At 40.1% G+C, this 19,112-nt stretch overlaps 3 protein-coding genes across 3 annotated transcripts; 2 read left to right on the top strand and 1 right to left on the bottom strand.

Moving 5' to 3' along the window:
* Nucleotides 1-53: 53 nt before the first annotated feature.
* Nucleotides 54-4,012, bottom strand: g6pc3 (glucose-6-phosphatase catalytic subunit 3). Its single transcript, XM_026178208.1, has 6 exons — nt 3,733-4,012; nt 2,175-2,281; nt 1,978-2,068; nt 1,742-1,860; nt 1,064-1,205; nt 54-955 (listed from the first exon to the last, which is right to left on the bottom strand). The coding sequence occupies exons 1-6, from the start codon at nt 3,948-3,950 to the stop codon at nt 613-615; spliced, it is 1,020 nt and encodes a 339-aa protein (XP_026033993.1). The 5' UTR covers nt 3,951-4,012; the 3' UTR covers nt 54-612.
* Nucleotides 4,013-4,123: 111 nt separating this feature from the next.
* lsm12b (LSM12 homolog b) lies at nt 4,124-12,269 on the top strand. Its single transcript, XM_026178209.1, has 5 exons — nt 4,124-4,463; nt 7,087-7,220; nt 7,866-7,975; nt 10,274-10,400; nt 11,932-12,269. The coding sequence occupies exons 1-5, from the start codon at nt 4,337-4,339 to the stop codon at nt 12,022-12,024; spliced, it is 591 nt and encodes a 196-aa protein (XP_026033994.1). The 5' UTR covers nt 4,124-4,336; the 3' UTR covers nt 12,025-12,269.
* Nucleotides 12,270-12,650: 381 nt separating this feature from the next.
* LOC113028165 (leucine-rich repeat-containing protein 17) lies at nt 12,651-18,564 on the top strand. Its single transcript, XM_026178210.1, has 3 exons — nt 12,651-13,083; nt 13,761-14,084; nt 17,141-18,564. The coding sequence occupies exons 2-3, from the start codon at nt 13,788-13,790 to the stop codon at nt 17,909-17,911; spliced, it is 1,068 nt and encodes a 355-aa protein (XP_026033995.1). The 5' UTR covers nt 12,651-13,083; nt 13,761-13,787; the 3' UTR covers nt 17,912-18,564.
* Nucleotides 18,565-19,112: the final 548 nt, after the last annotated feature.

A 19,112-nucleotide genomic window follows, 5' to 3' on the forward strand; every position in this document is an offset into this window, starting at 1 on the left:
TATTGGAAAAAAGGAGAACATATTTATAAATGGTTACCAACTGAAACACGCCCTGCATGTCAATCATTTATTTTTTTGCTGATTTGGGAATAACATAGGAATGTAGCTTTCAAGTTTTTCGGTCACAAAGCAATAACACAAAACTGAGCATCAGACATCTGCACAATGTTCAAATTCTTTGCCTTTCACTAGTCGCAAATCTGAGGTTTTAAACCTCGGTAACAATCTTTGACTCGTAAAGATTCAAACAACACAAAATGCACTTAAACAAAGTTGCACTTTTCCCAATAAAGTCGATATTTAGCAAAAATACTGTAGTATTTACAACACTTATGATTGCACTAGATTCACTAGAGACATACTTTACGCCACAATGTCTCAATACCGGCACTTTTAAAATCATCAAATAAGAGGAAAAACACAGGTCACAGACTGGATAAAAGGCCATTGTTTAGTGAATTTTAAGACGTGAAAATTAAACTTAACCCATACTCATCAAAATGGTTCTGAAACGCAGCGAACATTAAACATTAAATGTGTTTATACAAACTCTGAAGGAAACTCCAGTTTTGGGAGGTGTTTAAGGTGCACATCATGTGTGGAGGAACTCTTCTAGTCTTTCTTTTTTTTGAATGTTAATAGGTGTACCAGCCCAGGCACAAGTACCATAACGATCAGAGGCACTAGGACGAATTTGACAAAGAACAGGCTGTAGAAAAGGCCCAGTGGTCGGACCGGGAGCGGTAGACGATTCACGTGGTAAAGACCCATGGATGATACAGCCATAGACAAAGCTCTGGGAGCCCAAGGTAGAGACCATCCACCAGGCTTCCAGTACTGTGCCAGCCCCAAACCCAACAGGGCCCCACAGTCTCGGGTGAGAGAGGAGAATGGGGCTGTGTCCAAACGAATCCATTCTGCATGGCTGCACCATTTCTTGGCCAAAGCAATAGACCTGTTGAATCAAAAACATGACCGGTCATGGAAGGAAGTCCCTTTATATTATCACAATATATACTGATCAGACTCACTGATTAAACATTAATGTAATAGAGTAACTCACCAGGAGAGGTCAATTCCCAGCTGCTTTAATCCAGCATGGAGCATCAGAGCTCCGAACAGCAGCCCAAAGCTTAAACTAAAGAAGAACAGCAGGGGGCGACCTTCTGGTACTCTGCAGCTCAGGACAATCCCCAGAATGAAACCTGACAAGAGCATTTCATCAGATTAAGCTGCACACATGGGAAAACTACCCTATGGGTCTGACAAATCCAATTATGAAATTCTTTTTTGGGAACTACAAAAATCCTGTAGAATTGCACAGATAGTTGATAGCAAGCAGCTCAAAAACCAGCACAAGTGATGATGGAGTGCACTAGTTCTACATCTGTGTTAGAAATATTAACACTGAATAATGTTTTGGAGCAACCAATGCTTTGATTCAGAGGACACCTGTTTTAGGAGGGGCATCAATCATTTCAGCAAATCACATTCTGCAGCACAGCTGCATATTTACACAATCTAGGTCTTAAACATTCTTGCCTGTAATCCATTAGAGTCAGTCAGTGAAAATATTTAGTGTATTTTGAATTTAAACCTGTATGATTTGCAGCTGTGATCATATATCAAACAAAAATGGCTTTTACACTTTGGAGATCACTGCATTTGGCTTTTAATATACTTTTTATAAAGTGCCCCGCCTTTTTCAGAAATATGATTTTTGCATAATATGTATTCAGACCTGTAATGGAGCCAGCAACGACCTGATGAGGAAAGTGTGCGAGGATAAAGATCCTGGAGATTCCAACTGCAACAAGCATCACCACATAGAGGACGTAGGGAGCAGCTGATAAGAGAACACTCCGGATTCAGAAAAGGAGAGATTTGTTTAAAAGTAGTTCCAATGTGCAGCAGTTTTGTGCATTTTTAGAGCCAAAGCAGCATACTGCACTGGATTTAGCTTAAACAGGGACGTACCTGTGAGAACGGGAGTACAGAAAGGACCCCAGCGAGGACACAATGACCCACCAGACTGCTGCTGTCACCATCGCATGTCCAGACGGACTGCCTGAGAAACAGATGCCAACTTTGGACTTGGAGATCTGAATGTTTGATGATTTAAGGACATTGGCTATGACTCAGACACAGTCTATTTTTCTAAGACAACTTCTAACCTGGGCCTGTTTCACAGGTGGACGGAAACTGGTGAATTTTCGGTTGCTTGTTGACAAAAAGACGCGATTCACCGATCCACCAGAATGGCCTCTCTCCAAACAGCAACCTGATTAAAAATAAATATAATATATAAATACATTTACACACACCCCAAATAACACAAATACATTCAAGGTCATGGCTTCACTATATTTTACTACATTTAATACAGTTTTTAACTTGTTGAATCTAAGACTTTTTTTTTCTCCAAAAGCCTCTACATATTTACTCTTCATTCTTCTTTTTACTTTACTGAATCTTATTTAGTTCAAAGTTCCTTACTGTATTATATTTGGCTTCTCTATACCTCTCCATGAACACTCGCAGAAAATAATTAGTGTAATCAGAAATATCTAAATCAAAATAATACATGGCTTTTAAAAATCTATATTATGTCCATAGTAGTTTAGTTGTATCGTTTCTCTACTTGGTACATTTGTAATGTCTTTTGTATTTTTCCTTTTTTTTTTCCTTAATTGTTGAGGATTTGGGGCTTCATTTTTTCTATGCATGTTCCTCTGTCTTTTGCATGTTTTCCTTAAATGTATCTTGTTTTATTTCAAGTTTTTAATGGTATAATGTAAATGCATTTATTATAATGAAAAAAATGTATTTGTAATAACATTGTAGCAACAATGTTATTAGTATGCAGGATCGCACCAAAGTATATTTCAGATCTTGAGGTCCTCAGCTAAGGCTGCTCTGGCCACCCCATAATCTCAGCTGGAAACCAAATGTGTTCAGGCTTTTTCTGTCAGGACACCCTTTCTCTGGTACAATCTGCCTGAGGAGATTTAGCTCATTATAATCTTTTAAATTTCTTAAAGAGACGTTTTACGAGCATTCTTTCCACTTCGTGTTACCACTTTGTTGTCTCTCATATTTGCTTTATTTTATATTCGTATTTGCTTCTTTTAGTAATCATTTTTTAATTTATTTATTTTCGGTCTTTAATTCTCCCGTTTATCTTTGCGTTCTCAGTATTCATATACCTTATGTTGTTTAATTTTTATTTCTTATTAAACGTTTTATTTGCTGTTTCCTATCTCACCTTGTGAAGCATTTTATAACTTTGTTATTATCCATCTATATCGTTGCTTCCCTAAAATTTAATCCGTTGAAAATTTTGGTCAAATTTATGTTATATGGTTACTTCTTGTTTTTAATTTCCATTTCTTTTCGTCACTTTTCTTGTTACACCAGGCTGTTTGTGGGGAAAATTCCATTGAACGGTCCCAAAGGTTCCGCTCATTTCTGTTTCACGTCGGACTAATACAGGGTTGTACTACTTTGCTGTACCGGAAGCAAAGACTAAACTAAAATTATTTTTATTTGTTTAAACTGGAAAAAAATGAACATGTGCAGGCGGTCTTGAATATATAATTAACAATTTTAATGTGAAAAAAGTTATGTATGTAATGTAGCAACATGCTAGCATGAGACATACAACCGCAATGGTAAGTGTAAAAACTAAGATGGACGGGAATATTCCAATCGTGCTTCATTAAAACGCCTTACCATTTGAACACTAAGTTTAACCACTCCGATATAGCTGCCATCCAAAGCACCGCTACCCCAGCTCTCCTGTTGATGAAATAAGTAAAAGGAAAGACGAGCAAAAAGGCTGCTTTAGGGTCTCCCATATGAGTGACCGTAAGCCAGAATTTCTCCTGAGTCTTCGTCCTCTGCTGGAGACCTTCGGCCATCCAGACGCCTTGGGTATAAATCTCCTCCATTCCTTTCTGCCTTCTCCCAGTACAAACACTTTGATATGTAGATGGAAATCTAAAGACAGCCCTTTATTTGATGTGTTACAATGAATTCCACAGTACTACTCTACATCCGGTAGGGGGCGGGGCACATCGGAAGGCGGTTCAATGGGAAACAAAGCGACATCCTTCGTCGAAGAGAGAAGTTGTATTCGTAGTAGTTCTGCAGTTGAAGACCTTAGTTAGTGATTCAATGACACAACTTTACTTAAACTAGATTTGATTTGGCAGGAATTATAATTCATCACATTAGAAGAAACGATCGACGTACTTTTGTTACGCTCAGGTTTCGTCTCCATACGACATCGCGTCGCTTTACGTAAAGCAGGCGCTCCGGTTTCCTGGCGGAGAAGATGGCGGCTCCTGGACCCGGGGAGTATTTTAGCGTCGGGAGCCATGTCGCATGCGTCACATGCTTGGGCCAACGTCTGCAAGGAGAAGTTGTCGCGTTTGACTACCAGTCCAAGATGTTAACTCTGAGTATCCTTTTGTTTGTTTCGAGCTGCGGATGGAGGGGTTGCTGGCCTGCCTGGCTGCAAGGGCCTGTAGGGTAACCGAAATGTGGCAAATAGTGATCCGCGCAGGCGTAATTGGTGCTAGCAGAAGCACACACGTTTGCCCGTTTTATATATTTTCTTGTTTCGGATAGCACCTCATCTATCTTCTGTCTGTATAAGCCTTTAGTTGGGGTTGCCTGGTAATTTCTTGGCCTCTCGTTAGCCGCTCTAGCAGCGCATGTGTTTTGAATCCACTCATTGTATTGCCAGCCCTCAACATGGATCACTATCTGGCAACGAATCCTCGTAAGGCATCATGGCTGTGTGCTCTCAGCAGGCACAACCGTTGCTAGTTAGCGAGCTAACTGATACTGGGAGAGTCTCGCGTGTTGATGGTCCACATATTGACCTCACATGGTTGGTGGTGCCATCAGCCGCAGATGCTCACGATTATTTGTACAAGTTAGAGATTAAGTGGTTTCCGAGTCCACGCTACACAATCAGGGTGGTTTTAGCATGTTAGCATGCTAGATTTCGGTCAACCCCACACTGCAGCTACTGGCTAGCTCAATTAACGGGTTTGGCGTTCTCACGCTTATCAGCTGGGCTGTAAATATTGTGTGATTGTGCCACAGTTCATTTTAACATGAGTCATTTGGGTGGGAGTAATAACTTACTTACTAACACTAGTTTGCTGGCGAACATGTCTACACCCATCAGTGTGAGTGAATGAGTGAGTGAGCGAATGTGCATCTTATCATGTTCCTTTATCTCTGATCATAGAGTTAATTGCACAGACTCGTGAGGTTATCGTGTAGTTGTCGTCATTGTGGCCAAACTTTGAGGTGATTAAATCAAATGAAGAGTGGGGAGCGCTTAGAGCTGATAGTCATGGTCTTTCTAAGTGTTAGTTTAACACTAAAAACACTTTGTGACGTTGTCTGAGCTGTAGAAACGCCTGGACACCTACTTTCAGCTCTACAATGTGTGATAATGACGTTATAAACGTGTAAGTGTGCTCAATAGCCATACAGGCATTGTATGTATTGTATGACTAATCGAGGTAATATGTTCACATGCTAAGTTTGAATGCAAGGCCTGTGTAAAATCAGATGACTTTTCTTATGTATTTATCGACTTTCAGACAGTCGTTTCCAATGTATTTATTGCAAGAATTCGGTTTATTCATCAACAGAAGTCATAACTTAAGTTTTTTTTTATTTTTTATGGATCAGTTTGCCAAAAAACATATACCGCTCAGTTAGATCTAATGTTCATAAATGGTGTGCCTTGGGATTTAGTGGGATCCATCTATTATTTAAGCAGCTGCACTAGAACTTAATGAGTTGAATTTATATTTGCTAAATTAGCGAACTTCTAAGGTCCCAAAAGATGGTGAGGAAAACAGGACAGTGGATCACTGTATTTTGTGAACCAGAGAGTGGGCAATCCCCTGCCTACACAAAAGAGACTATCTGTGAATGACAGTATTATCTTTCAAGACAAGTTGACTAATCTTAACATTATTCCAAGACGGGATACTTAAACCCACACTCGATTTGAATTAGAGGCAGACAGTTTGTTGGAATATCTGTGGAGGGAAACTATATGGGAGTAGAACTTACTGCAAAGTGCAAAAGGGCTATTTTGCTACAGGCGTGCTATCATAAGTGTATAGTCAAAAGAAGAATTGATTGCATGGAGGATGTTCTATGCAGATGTGAATTCATGTGTGCCATGAAATGTTGGTTTGCTCTTAGGTGCACAAAACATTTGAAAACTGCTGCTGTGATATAGAACCCAGAGCGAAACAAAAATCTGACTAGTTCTTATGTTACGCTTGAGTTCCCAAGTCAGCAGTTTACTGTTTAAGTAAAATTTCCCGAGAGTTGTTATAACTAGTTACTGTACAGTGAGAGGAAACTTTACGTGTTATGACTTAAATAAATAACAAACAGGCAGTGTTAAAGCCCAAACAATGTGTGTATTTCCGGTCAGTCATAGAGCGAGCCAGCCCTGTATTAAGTAGCAATAATAATAACACTTTAGTAATGTAGCTCTTTTTGAGACTTTGTTACAATAAGCTTCACAATCAGTAATCAGCAAGAGAAGGTAAAATGGTAACAGCAGCAAGTAAACACTGAAAAACTTGGATAAACTTGATATGACGGGTAATAAATAAATCAATGCAGTAATAATAAATTAAAGTGGAGTGGTGATAAAGCAATTTCACTCGCTAAAAGCCGTTATGGTAAGTTGTAGATACTGGGTTTGCTGACCTCGTTATGGGTGCTTCGTGACTGTGGATCAGTACATGTTTTTTTTTTTTTGCAGTTTTTCCCTCTCATAACACATTTTAGCCGTCTCCATTCATTCTTTCATTCATTCATAGATGCTACAGGTGGCAGCAATGCTTTCGGTAGTCCCATGCTGTAACTGGCACTACCTTTCACTGTCAGTGTTTGTCAGCCAGTGTTCTCTGAATAATGAGCTTCTCTGTGCAGAAAACCAATGTCCCAAGTTCTTCAAGGGGACAGATAATAGTCATTTTTGTTCTGTCATTCACTGTCACAAAGTTGTTTGCCTTGACCTAAGTGCCTTCAAAGAATGTGCTTCCTCCAGTGGTAAGCCAAACCTCAACGACGTCATCCTGATCAACTTAGCCTATGTTTCTGATGTGGACATTATAAATGACCGCACTGAGACTCCACCCCCTCTAGCATCACTGAATGTTAGCAAGGTAAGTCCAATAATTTATTTTCTTTTTATACCATTTATTGGTTTTTATGCCTCGGGTTACATCAAGTGTGGTGGGTGTCAGGCGCTGTTGGTGAATGGGCCAGGATATCTCCTAACTTTACAATGAGGATTGCCTGAATGCTCCAAAAATACTTGGCCCTCAGTGAAATACTGTATTCTTTTGGCCAAAATGCATTTGCCGTTTCGGCTGCGTTTTGAAGAGGCTGTGAAATGGGGCTGGCATCGTCAGTAGGTCTAGAAATAGACTTCTGAGGATTGAGACCCTGATTTGGAAAATTGGAACACAGCAGAAATAAAAGTCAGTGTTTATAGATTATTTCCCTCCCCCCACTTAAATAAAGTAAGCCCAAACTGAGGCCGTGAATAAATGGAGACATGTCGAGGGTGTTTAAATGCTGAGATATAAACACTGCCTCTGTAATCCTATGCGGGAAAGTGAAATGTACTTTTATATAAACCAAGTTCACTGCTGGAGTGCTGAACCTAAAATCACAATTGGAACCTGAAATTTAGTTTTTGCAGTTAAAAGAATAAGCTGTTCTTGTTTCATACCAAATATTTGATGTGCCTAAAGAAAAAAAAATTAAATAAAAAAATGCTGTGTGTTCTGTTTTAATCTTTACAGCTTGCCAATCGAGCACGGACAGAAAAAGAGGACAAGCTGTCCCAAGCCTATGCAATCAGTGCTGGGGTTTCTGTGGAGGGCCAACAGCTATTCCAGACTATTCACAAAACGTAAGAACTTTATGCTACTGTTCATTCACTTCACAGGTCAGATGGGGGTAAATGTTCACCTGATCGGGTCAAATTTCTCACTGCATACTATATGTATCATTGACCACTAATTTGAGTATTTTATGCCACTAGTGGCTTAAATCACTTAAAGATCTTCATCATTCAATCAAAATCAATGGAAGGACACTCACTGACCATCTTGAATCCTACAAAGAGATTATAACAACAAAGACTTTTAATGTCATGTCAAAAAGGGAAGTAAAATATTCAAAAGAAAACCCAACAGTTCAGCAGAATCATGCTGCTTATTTAGAAAACAGAAAGCAATGACATCATTTTTTACCTTTTAAAAAAGCTGACTTTGAAAGTTTGAAATGTGAACTAATATAATTTTTTCTCTAGCCATGTTAAAAATGAAAAATTCACAGTGTACACATCTGTACATTGTGCAGATGTGTACACAACAGTGAAAACAAACCAGTGAACTTGCTGTTTGAAGAATTAGATTGAATTTTAAATACATAGATTTTTTTTTTTTCCCATTGCCAAAACTTTCAGGGATTTTCTTGATAGTTTAATAACCTCACAGTTGCATCAGAGTGAAGCTCTTGCCAGCATTCAGATACAGTTATGACCGTATTTATTTGGACAGAATGGACAATGACAACTTTAATTTTAGCTACACTGAAACCTGCTTCAAGTTACATTTATACAACTGGTGTATAACTCTTGGCTTTCCCAAAAAGTTGATCCTGTTCATCTGGACTGGTTTTCAGCGGGAGAAACATTTCATCACTCATCCAAGTGACTTCTTCAGTCTTAGCTGACTGCAGGTCTCCCCAACTTTATAAACAGTACATTTGCACAGTGACTGAAATACTAATGATCAAGGAACTGACCTCACAGCCCATTGTTCCTTCAGTGGGCTAGTTTCAGTCCTTCAGTTTCAGTCTGATCACAGTTTTTTATAAATTAAGCAGGTAAAAAGTCTGGTGATCATCGTGGCTTTAGAGTTTGGAAGCTGTTTCTGTGAATCTACGACATGTGATGAAAGGAGCTGTCAATGCAGGCCAGAACGACGTGTCTGAGAGATCATAGACTCTAGATTACAGTGCAGCAACTACTCCTGGCCATCATGCAGTGTTGGATGAAGTAACAGCAATGACTAGTTGTCTGTGGGCTCTTCACTTGTCTGAGTCCATAACGGTGTTTAATGCCCTGCTTTAGGCTGCAGAGTCAAATCTCGATCTTTGTAATTGTAATGGGGACAGATGGATGCTTTGCTGGGCTTGGCAATTTAAAAAAAAAAAAAAAGAAGAAGAAGCCTGGAACAGTGGTAGGTGATGACAGGATCCTTTCTATAGTCAATAAGAAACACCCCCATCATATGTCCATCATAGAGAGAATACTCTGTGACAAGCTGCAAAATGGCGATCGTTGATCAGTCACAAGGTCAGGTTAGTGGGAAGAAGGAACAAAAAAAAGGGGGGGAAAGCCAGACCTGTTTAGGAACAGCAATATTTGGACAGTCAAATGCAGCTAGGTTGACTGGAAAGAGCTTTACAATGCAAATTGAAACTTACTGAGAATGCACTACAAAAACAAAGCGAAAGTTGTTGGAAGGCAGAGATGTTGAATTTCAACAATAACCTGATCTTAACCCACTCGAGCAAGAATTTCCTTCAGTTGTGTGATAAAGGAAAAGGAATGCAAAGTATTAAACCCAGTCATTGATGTCTGAGATTTAGGAGTAAATCGGTTTCAATTTACTATAATCTGTAAATTGAAACCGAAATGTATTTTCATCTTGTTCCCTTTGAGCTGATTCATGAAGATGAATGCGCCTCTTGATAATTTAACTTTGACACTTTGTGACATGAAGGAATCAGGCTGAAGTTTCAGATATCTGATCCAGCCATGTTTTAGCCCTGAATCAGACTGTAATTGGATACCTGTCTGAGCCTTTTCCGTCTTCTTTAGTCAAAGGTCATATTTTGAATAAAATCTTTTTTGTAGCTCACATAGTTTTTGATTTAAAATGTTTTCAAAAACACAGGAGACCAGATGCCCCACAGAATTGTTCACTCAGAAACGTGAAACCTGTCCATTGTTGGCTCTGGTTTCACTTTCAGGTCGTTAACTCTCCGTATGACAAATGTGCTGCTTGTTTAACCTGCTTAAACTGGTTACCTTAGAAACAGAGCTATAGATGTCATAAACACTAGTATGAAATTTGCAGAAAGAAAACAAAAAAGCATTTTCAGCTGTGGCTAAAAGGTCGTTTTCTTTTCTTTACAGCATCAAAGACTGTAAATGGCAGGAGAAGAACATTATTGTGATGGACGACGTCATAATCTCACCGCCTTACCAGGTTGAGAACTGCAAAGGCAAAGAGGGAAGCGCTTTAAGTCATGTACGCAAAATAGTAAGTACTACTACACTTTCTATCTTCACATGTGTAACTGTTTATTTCATGATGGCTTTGTCTTCAGCTTTTGCTTTTACTTGATTGGGGGGGTTAGAGATGAGTGGCATTTTCAGACTTGATTTTTTTTCCTCTTTTTTGTGTGTGAGCATGTGCTCATCTCCACATGCTTGCAAGTTTGGATTAATCTAATAAATCCGCAAATCCCTCGACCTCTGTTACTTCACCTTTGTCCGTGATGAGTGCCCCATATGCTTCATTTTTAACAACAGTTTTTTTTGAAGTTGTATGCAAATGTGATCGCTGTGCTCTGTGTTGAATGTTCTGTTCTTGGTAGCATGCGTCACTAATTCCCTGAAGGCATATAATCGTTCTTATTGAATGAGTTCAGTTCCACTCTTAGCCTCTTCCTCGCTGACGATTTGATCGCTTTTCTAGGAAAATTCAAGCCTGTAAATCTGTGCTGTCTTGTTTTGGGCACAGACAGAAAACGGTGTAAATGGAAAGTGCAAATGTTCCCCCGATTAGACACTTTCCCCCCCACCCAACGCAGTGTAAGACTTCCACATTCAAGTGTATACAGTAGGTGTGTGTCTGTCACATAAAGCTGCTCAATCGTTACAAACTATTATCAGGATTATTTAGCACAGTCATTCGTAAACTTAAGAGTCTCATCTCGAAGGGGGATGACCAGTGAATAAGCTGCAGGTCAACTGCTGGAGGGAGGTGGGTGCAGACAGGGATGGGGACCTTGGAGCACCTGCATGGCAGCAACAGGGTGAGCGATGGAGAGCTTAAGCTGACTGCCAGCTGTTAGGCACCACAGAAAGCGAACTGTTGTGAGACACCCTGAGCAATCAAGAGAACCACTAATAGCACTTTACACAGGTTCATATATGGAGACTTTGTGAGTTTGACTTTCGGTAAAAAAAAAAGTTAAAGGGGGGGGTGTGTATCTCTGGCTTTCGGTCCTCTGTGCAGAAATCACGTGTATTTTTATGCCATGGAGCTGAGAGCAGCTTCTTAAATATGCCAGTCATTGGTGTTGCATTCGGTGGCCTCAGGCCTCATTCTCTAGTTTTTATACACCCATTCCCATCACACTCCAGAACTTGACAGACACTTTGTTGATGGGTACCAGATGGTCATGGCTAAACACGATTTGAATTGAGCAAGACCACATTCATTTAGCTATTAACTTTAGCTATGGTCCCAGTGAGGGGAACTTAAAGATAAGCATGTGTTTGGGGGGCCGTAACAGTAATTCGTCATAAGACTTGCTTTTTATATTTGGAAAATGTTTGAGCTTCTCGGAGCCGGTGACTTGTTTTGTTTCACGTCAGTTGTGACTCAATTTTGTTGTTATTCCTATCTTTGGTTTTTCCAGGCTGAAACAAGTTCAGATTTGTCTCGTTTCTGTCAATTTGGTGTCTCTATGTTCTATCTGTAAACCATAGCTGGTTCAAGTCTCACCATAGGAATTTTATCTATTAATAATGTTTTCTTTATTGTTTTTGCTTTACCCTCACAGGTTGAGAAACATTTTAGAGACGTGGAAAGTCAGAAGTCCATGCAACGTTCACAAGCACAGCAAACACAGAAGGACTCCACTTTATCTTCTTGAGTTGGCGGTGCGGGTCGGCCAGAGAAGGCGACGCGGGTGGTTTTGTTCCCACTGCCAGACAAAGTCGGCATTCCTTCTCCACAGTCGGAGACCACCAGGAGGAGCGTTGAGGGCCCTGGATCCCGAAGATCAAAATACCATTAAATGAAAAAGACAAAAAAAGAAAGAGGAAAGATTAAATCTTAAATTAGACTTTATAAAGAATAATTTAAACATGAACCATAAACCAACCATAGTTTCCTTAACTAACTTGTCTCATTCTGCCCCCACTCCTCCCCTCTTGTCCTTGAAGCCTTTTCTTTTTCCCGCCCTCCTTCCTTTGCCTTCAGTTCCATTTCAAAAAAGAGAAAACTAGAGCAGTCAGAAAGGCTTGTTAGCTTTATTTTCTGTCATTGTTTCCTTTCTTTTCTTTTTTTTTTCTTTTTTTTTTTTGCTGTATCCATGTTCTACTGTCTGTATTTTCTGTATTTTAAACAAAATGTGACTTGAAATGCCACACTTTAAAGGACATTTTCTAAAATAAAAGTAACAAAAATTCTGACTGTAATACCGTAATTTTCAACGACTTTTTTGAGAGCAACTTGTTTTTGTTTTATGTTTTTTTTGTTTTTTTTTTAAATTGCCAGAGTGCTGTCTTTTTCTTGTCATAACCCTGATTTTATATGACATCCTCGGAATACATTTGGCTGCATTCCTGAGGAACCACTTCACTTGTGTCATGTGAACTCAGACTGACCATCAGCTGTCCTCAGTAAGGACGTTTTAATCAGATACGGGTTACACTCGGGTTTCACTTTCTGTCCTGTTTGGTAGCGTTGTAATCTGTGTAATTACAGGAAACTGACGCCATGTCTCTTTCAAATTAATTATTTAAATGTTTTAAGCCTCTGGGTTACTCTAAAGCTGGTTGATGACATTTGCCTCCATCCTGTGGGCAGCAACGAACTTCTCAGTAAATCAGTGTGAATTTTTAAATGAGTACCACTAATGGAGCTGCAGTTATGTGGAAAAAATGTTCTTTTTTTCCTTTTTCTGGGTGGAGGTATGGCTACATTTCAGGTAGGCTGATGGTTGTTGTTCAGTGATATCTTGTGGTTGTCTTAATGAATTATTTCAACTCCAAAATGTCAGAAAAGTGTGAAAAATGCTCCCAAAGGTGAAGTCGATTTTATTTTATTTTTTTTATAGAAAGGTGTATTTTTAAAAAAATAACATTATACGTAATAGTCAATTTTTAATTTCTTTGGGGCAGTCTTTAAATATTGAATTGTTTTTGCTGACTGATCCTCGGTGCTTCCAATATAATGGTCCTGATGCTGAATGCTGTACTGAAGATTTACTTTTAAAGAGGCTTTTCCATTACATTACTACCAGTGCTACCTTTACCATAATAGAGATTATAAAAACTCATACAATCTTATGTAACATGTTGCTGAAATCACAGGGATATGGGAGTTCTATGATGAAAAAGAGCTTAATATATCCATATAGAAGAGCAGATGTAAATCCTTACTTTAGGAAAGGATCCAAAATGGACCAAGTTTCCTGCCCTGATGTGGTGGTTATGTGATCATCTGTTTAAGCCATTAATCCCTCTCTAATCGGGAACCGTTCGATGTTTGCTCATGGAGAATTTGTTGAAATGACAGCGTTATCGTGCCCTTGCAACAAATTCTCTGGGTTTCTACATGTATTTCTCGGGGGGACTACAAGAGGGTAACCATGCCTTTCAGCAGGAGTGAGGTCACTCAGATTCCAGCAAGATGCCTGGCTTTGGCTGCACTATGCTGGCCACGATGTTCCTGCTCCCTCTCCTCCTGAATGCCGTGCTGGGCTTTAAACTGTGCCCCAGCCCCTGCTTGTGCTATGAATCTTCAGACCTGGTGGACTGCAGGTCTCGTGGGTTGACCCGGGTCCCATCCAGCATCTCCCACGGCACCTGGCTGCTGGATCTAAGTGCGAACAAGGTGACAGAGGTGCACACCAGGTCTTTCATAGGACTGTGGTCACTCAAGATCCTCCTCATGTCCAACAACAGCATCCATATTCTGCACCCACAGGTACGTCAGTAAGAGCTGGTTATTGTGTGTTTTCTGTGTTTGATATTTTAGTGCAGCTGTAGAAGTCTTTAGATTCTTACATCAAAGAAATAACCACACTTAAAAAGGAGTACTGCAATTTTCTAATTAATATTTTAACATGAACTGGTTATTGAAGTTCTCTTTCAAAGTCAGTATTTAGTGTCAGTTTGTAGTCTTAGTTGAGGTCTTAGGGGGTTATTATAAATTTAGATTGTGGGTGGATTTTGTCAGAGGCATATTTAAGAGGTTTAGAACTGATATTACAATGCGGACGGCACACAGTCATGCAGATGTCCTGAGCTCGATAAACAAATGCAGACATTTTTCCAGGACAACCAGCAAAGCAAATTTAACCAAACTGACAAAAGCTCTATATTTTATTTCTGCGAACTAAAATCCATCCTTTCAATCCTGAATGGTTTATCTAGTTCAGGGTTGCACAGGGCAGCTGGAGCTTATCTGAGTTATCACGTATTAAACCCGATGAGATGAGAGGCAGAGTATATCCTGGCCAAGTCTACGCTACCACAAGGAAATGAAGAAAAAAACCCCGTTCACTCACATTAACATACAGCCAAGTTAGAATCAGCAAGTAACCTAACAAATGTGTTATCTACAAGAAACTTGCTTAGATTTTCAGTGGGGCATTAGTATATGCAGTACTGTGCAAAATTCACGAGCTGAAATTCGTTTCTTAATATGTTGCTAGGAAGATGGGAAACGAGTGCACTTTATTCGAGTGTGCACACATACATGGAAATGCAGTAAATAAGGTAAACAGAGTTTGTACAATTCTAACAAACTTGAAAGTCAAGATTTGGTAGGACCAGCTTTTAATCTTCTGCACCACCTAAACTTTCTCTATGCTTGCACTGGCAGTGTGTTTGGGATCAATGTCATGCTAAAAATTTAAGACACTTCCTAGATTATATTGCACAGTATGATGGTATTTTACTTTTCATCTCTAACCTCCACTGGCTACAATGCAAACCAGGAAAGAGCCTTCGCTGTGTTTTACAAATGGATGTAGACAGCCTTATTCTTTTCAGGGTCGCGGGGGGGCGCTGGAGCCTATCCCGGCTGTCATAGGGCGAGAGGCGCGGTACACCCTGGACAGGTCGCCAGTCTGTCGCAGACAACCATTCGCACTCACATTCACTCCCGCATTCACACCTACGGGCAATTTAGATGTTTTTCAATTAACCTATCCCCACAAAGTGCATGTCTTTGGCTTGTGGGAGGAAGCCGAAATACCCGGGGAGAACCCACGCAAACTCCACACAGAAAGACTCCCTTAACTGCTGTGAGGCAACAGTGCTAACCACCGTGCCGCCACCTCCATACATATTGATGACAATTTAAACCAAAAAAATTAAAACTTGGATTTGTCAGTCCGTAAGAGCTGTTGTCCTTGATTTTCAGTCCAGCTCTTGTGTGTTTTGGCATACCTCAACCTTTCCTCCATTTCCCTTCCTTAAGAATGGCTTCTTGACGTCCAATCTTCCACTGAGATCATTTTTAATGAGGCTGAAGGAACTGATGAATCACCAATTTCCTGTGCCAGGTCATTGCTGGACTTTTTTACTGGTTGTTTTTTTTTTTAAAGGAGATGACTGTCACACCATCTACTTATTCTTTTTGCCTCCACTTGTCCATTTTCCTCATTTTGCACACCATGCCAAGTTTTAAAGAACTAATTGGTCCTTGGAAATCACCATGTTGGTGCAAAATACAATTTCATGTCTTTCAAACTGTGTAAATTTTAACATTTTTCATAGTCTCAACAAAAGAAAGGGGAGCAAATGTGTTTTTGTCACCAGGCTGCAAATACCAAAGTGCCAAAAGATATTGTTTAAAAAATGGTTCTTTGCTAAATTGTCGATGTGTAGACACAACACTCTTTCAACTTGAACTCCCTTGATGCATTTTTTTTAATGTTTAATAATTAATAAGTCAGTGTTAAGTGTCTTAACAAACAAACATACTTCCAAAAATGATAAAAGGACACGGATGCGTGAAAAAGCAGCCAATGCCCAAAGATAACCTTGACTTTAGCACATCCATCCATTTTTGCTGCTCATCTGGTTTCGGGGGCAGCAGTCTAAGCAGAGAAACTCAGACTTCCCTTACCTCACTTACCACCTCCAGCTCTTCTGGTAGGACAACAAGACGTTCCCAAGCTAGCCAAGAGACAGCAAGTCCCAGCAAGACTAGGACTTGCTGGGACTCTCTCCAGCAAGTCCTAGTCTGCCCCAAGGCCTCCTCCCAGTAGGACGTTCCCAGAATACCTCACCTAGGAGGTGTCCAAGAGGCATCCTAGTCAGACCACCTCATCTGGCTATTTTCGATGTGGAGGAAAAGCAGCTCTGCTATGAAGCCCTCTCAAATAACAGAGCTCCTTACCCTATATCTAAGGGAGAGCCCAGCTACTCTTTGGAGGAAGCTCATTTCTGCCGCTTGTATCCAAAACCAGAGCTCACGACCATAGGTGAGGGTTGACCAGTAAGTCAACAGCTTCACTACTATATAATATTTAACTCTTCCCCCCCCCTCATAAAGACAACATTTGACCTCTCGTGTTCCCTTCATGACGAGTTTTGATACATCAGTTCATATCAGTAAAGATGTGGTTTGATGACCTCACTAACTTTTCATATCCACACCCGGTTATTTTCTTATACAAGGATGCATGAAATATAAAACAAACCACCAGTTCAGAAACATGGGTTAACTCTAGAAGATTATTTAAAGGGAAGAGTTAAAATTTCTATTTCTCCAATCAATTCAAAAATAAAATATTTCAATTAAACAGAGACAAAAAAAAAAGTCTGCACAGCTTTGTTTGGGATTTTAGCTTGGCGGAAAAAAACCCTTAAATTTCCCTCTGGAACCGGTTTCCTGAGATGAGATGCAATATATATTTAAAAGTTGCTGTGAAAACACACCCGATAACTGACCACGTTTTAAGTTAAACCACAATTCAAACTCAGCTGATTTGAGTAACGTGTTGTTTCTAATTTCTTTTTCCATTTTAGTCTCTGTCATCCCTGCAGTTTCTGGAGAAGTTGGATTTGAGTTTTAACCGGCTGCGGTGGCTCCCTCAGGACTTCTCTCAGGGCCTATACTCCCTCCAGGAGCTCCGGCTGAGCAACAACCTGCTGCAGCACTTAGACTCCAAATCACTGGAAGACTGTGGCAGCTTGAGGAAACTGGACCTCAGTTACAACCACATCCGAGGACTGGACATCAAGGCTTTGAGCAGCCTGTCTCGACTGAGCTTCCTCAACATGGAGGGAAACAGGCTGAATGTTCTTAAAGATGGCCAGCTGAACAGGCAGCAAACCTTGGAGGTCCTGCTGCTCAACTACAACAACATCTCAAAGATTGAGGCCGAATCTCTGGCTCCCTTGCGAAGGCTCTCTCTGCTAGGTCTCAAGGGAAACCAGCTAGAGCACATAAGGTTCAAGACCTTCCTGAAGCTCCAGACAACCAGCACCTACCTTCAGATGTCCCTCAACCCCTGGATCTGTGACTGCGAGCTGCAGCGCATCTTCGGCAAGATCAACCATGTGCGACATCTGCACGTAGAGGACTACAAGGACATCATCTGTCACGCTCCCGCTCAGCTAGCCGGAAGTCTCCTGGCTTCGATGGACAGCCAGCTGTGTATAGCTGAGACTGCCTCAGTGCTCGTCATCACCATCACCGTGATGCTCGCTGTGATTGGTGCTCTGGTAAAAGCGGAGCGCAACCGTAAGAACAAACAAGCCTCAAGTGAAGCAGAGTCCCAAGGACAAGAAAAGTGATACTTTTTACTCATTTACAGGAACTCTAGGACTAATATGTGACCTGATTCTGGATGCTGAGCAGCAGACAAGTACAAATTATCACATTCTATTCTGTTTCAATGCTCTTTAAAGCTTTTTATACTTATGAAGCAGGCACTGTAGGAAAAAGGAGAGAAATCAAAGTGGAAATGGCTCATGTAGTAGCATAGTAAACAATCCAAATTTACCCATATGTTCTGGGTAACATGAACATTAAGTGTCATCTTGTATACTTGCCTAAATAACTTTTTAATGAGACGCAAACTTTGTCTTAATCTACAGATTACAGCAAAAGAGCGCGAGTAGGGCCTAGAGAAAAGCCTGAGCACTATTCCGGTGCGTGTAGGACTCATTCAACATCAGGCTACCGCCGAACATTTTTGAAATTCCCTTTACTGGTCTTACGACACAGCCACATCTCAACCCCTTTGAAAACTGGTTGGTCTCCAGTACCTGATCTATCCTTTTTGTCATTGACCTTTTTTAAATGAGCTAAAACATGTAACATGTTCCATATGGGATGTGACACTATGGTCATATTACACTGGTTTTATTGTTGATGGAATATGAAATATTGTATGAAGAAATCTTTATTTTAGCAATGGTGGCCAAACCTATTGCAAAAGTTCATAGCAAACCACAAAACAAAACAAAACAGACTGACCAGTCTGGCAGGTTGGAAGTGATTCAGTGAGATTAGTAAAAACATAAAACCAACATATGACTAAAAAAAACTTATTGAAGTCATTAATGGAATAAATGGAAGCTCAAAGGTGAATCTTCTTTAGCTAAGTATAAAAACACATTCAGGTGTTTTCTTTGTGTTGAACTACATGTTGGTTTAGACACTGACACAAGCCACACATTAAATATAAATCCTCCAAAAAGGCTTTATGCATATTTAATCACTCATCCTGGTAATTATGCCTCCTAAACACACTGCACAGTCTTGGACATGAAGGATCTGTTACATTCAGCCTTTCTTCCTTGTTAACTGAATGTTGAGCCAAATTGGGCACATCATAGAAAACAAACTGCAACTTTCAGTAAAATGAAGTGACTTGAATACCCATGTAACGAAACAGTTATTTCATATAAAATGTAAGCAGTTAAAAAGTATTACAGCTGTAGACATATAAAAGACGGACTGGGTCTAAAAAGTGAAGCCAATTGAGTTTGT

Source organism: Astatotilapia calliptera, chromosome 8 (genome assembly GCF_900246225.1).
Source record: "Astatotilapia calliptera chromosome 8, fAstCal1.2, whole genome shotgun sequence".
NCBI lineage: Eukaryota > Metazoa > Chordata > Actinopteri > Cichliformes > Cichlidae > Astatotilapia > Astatotilapia calliptera.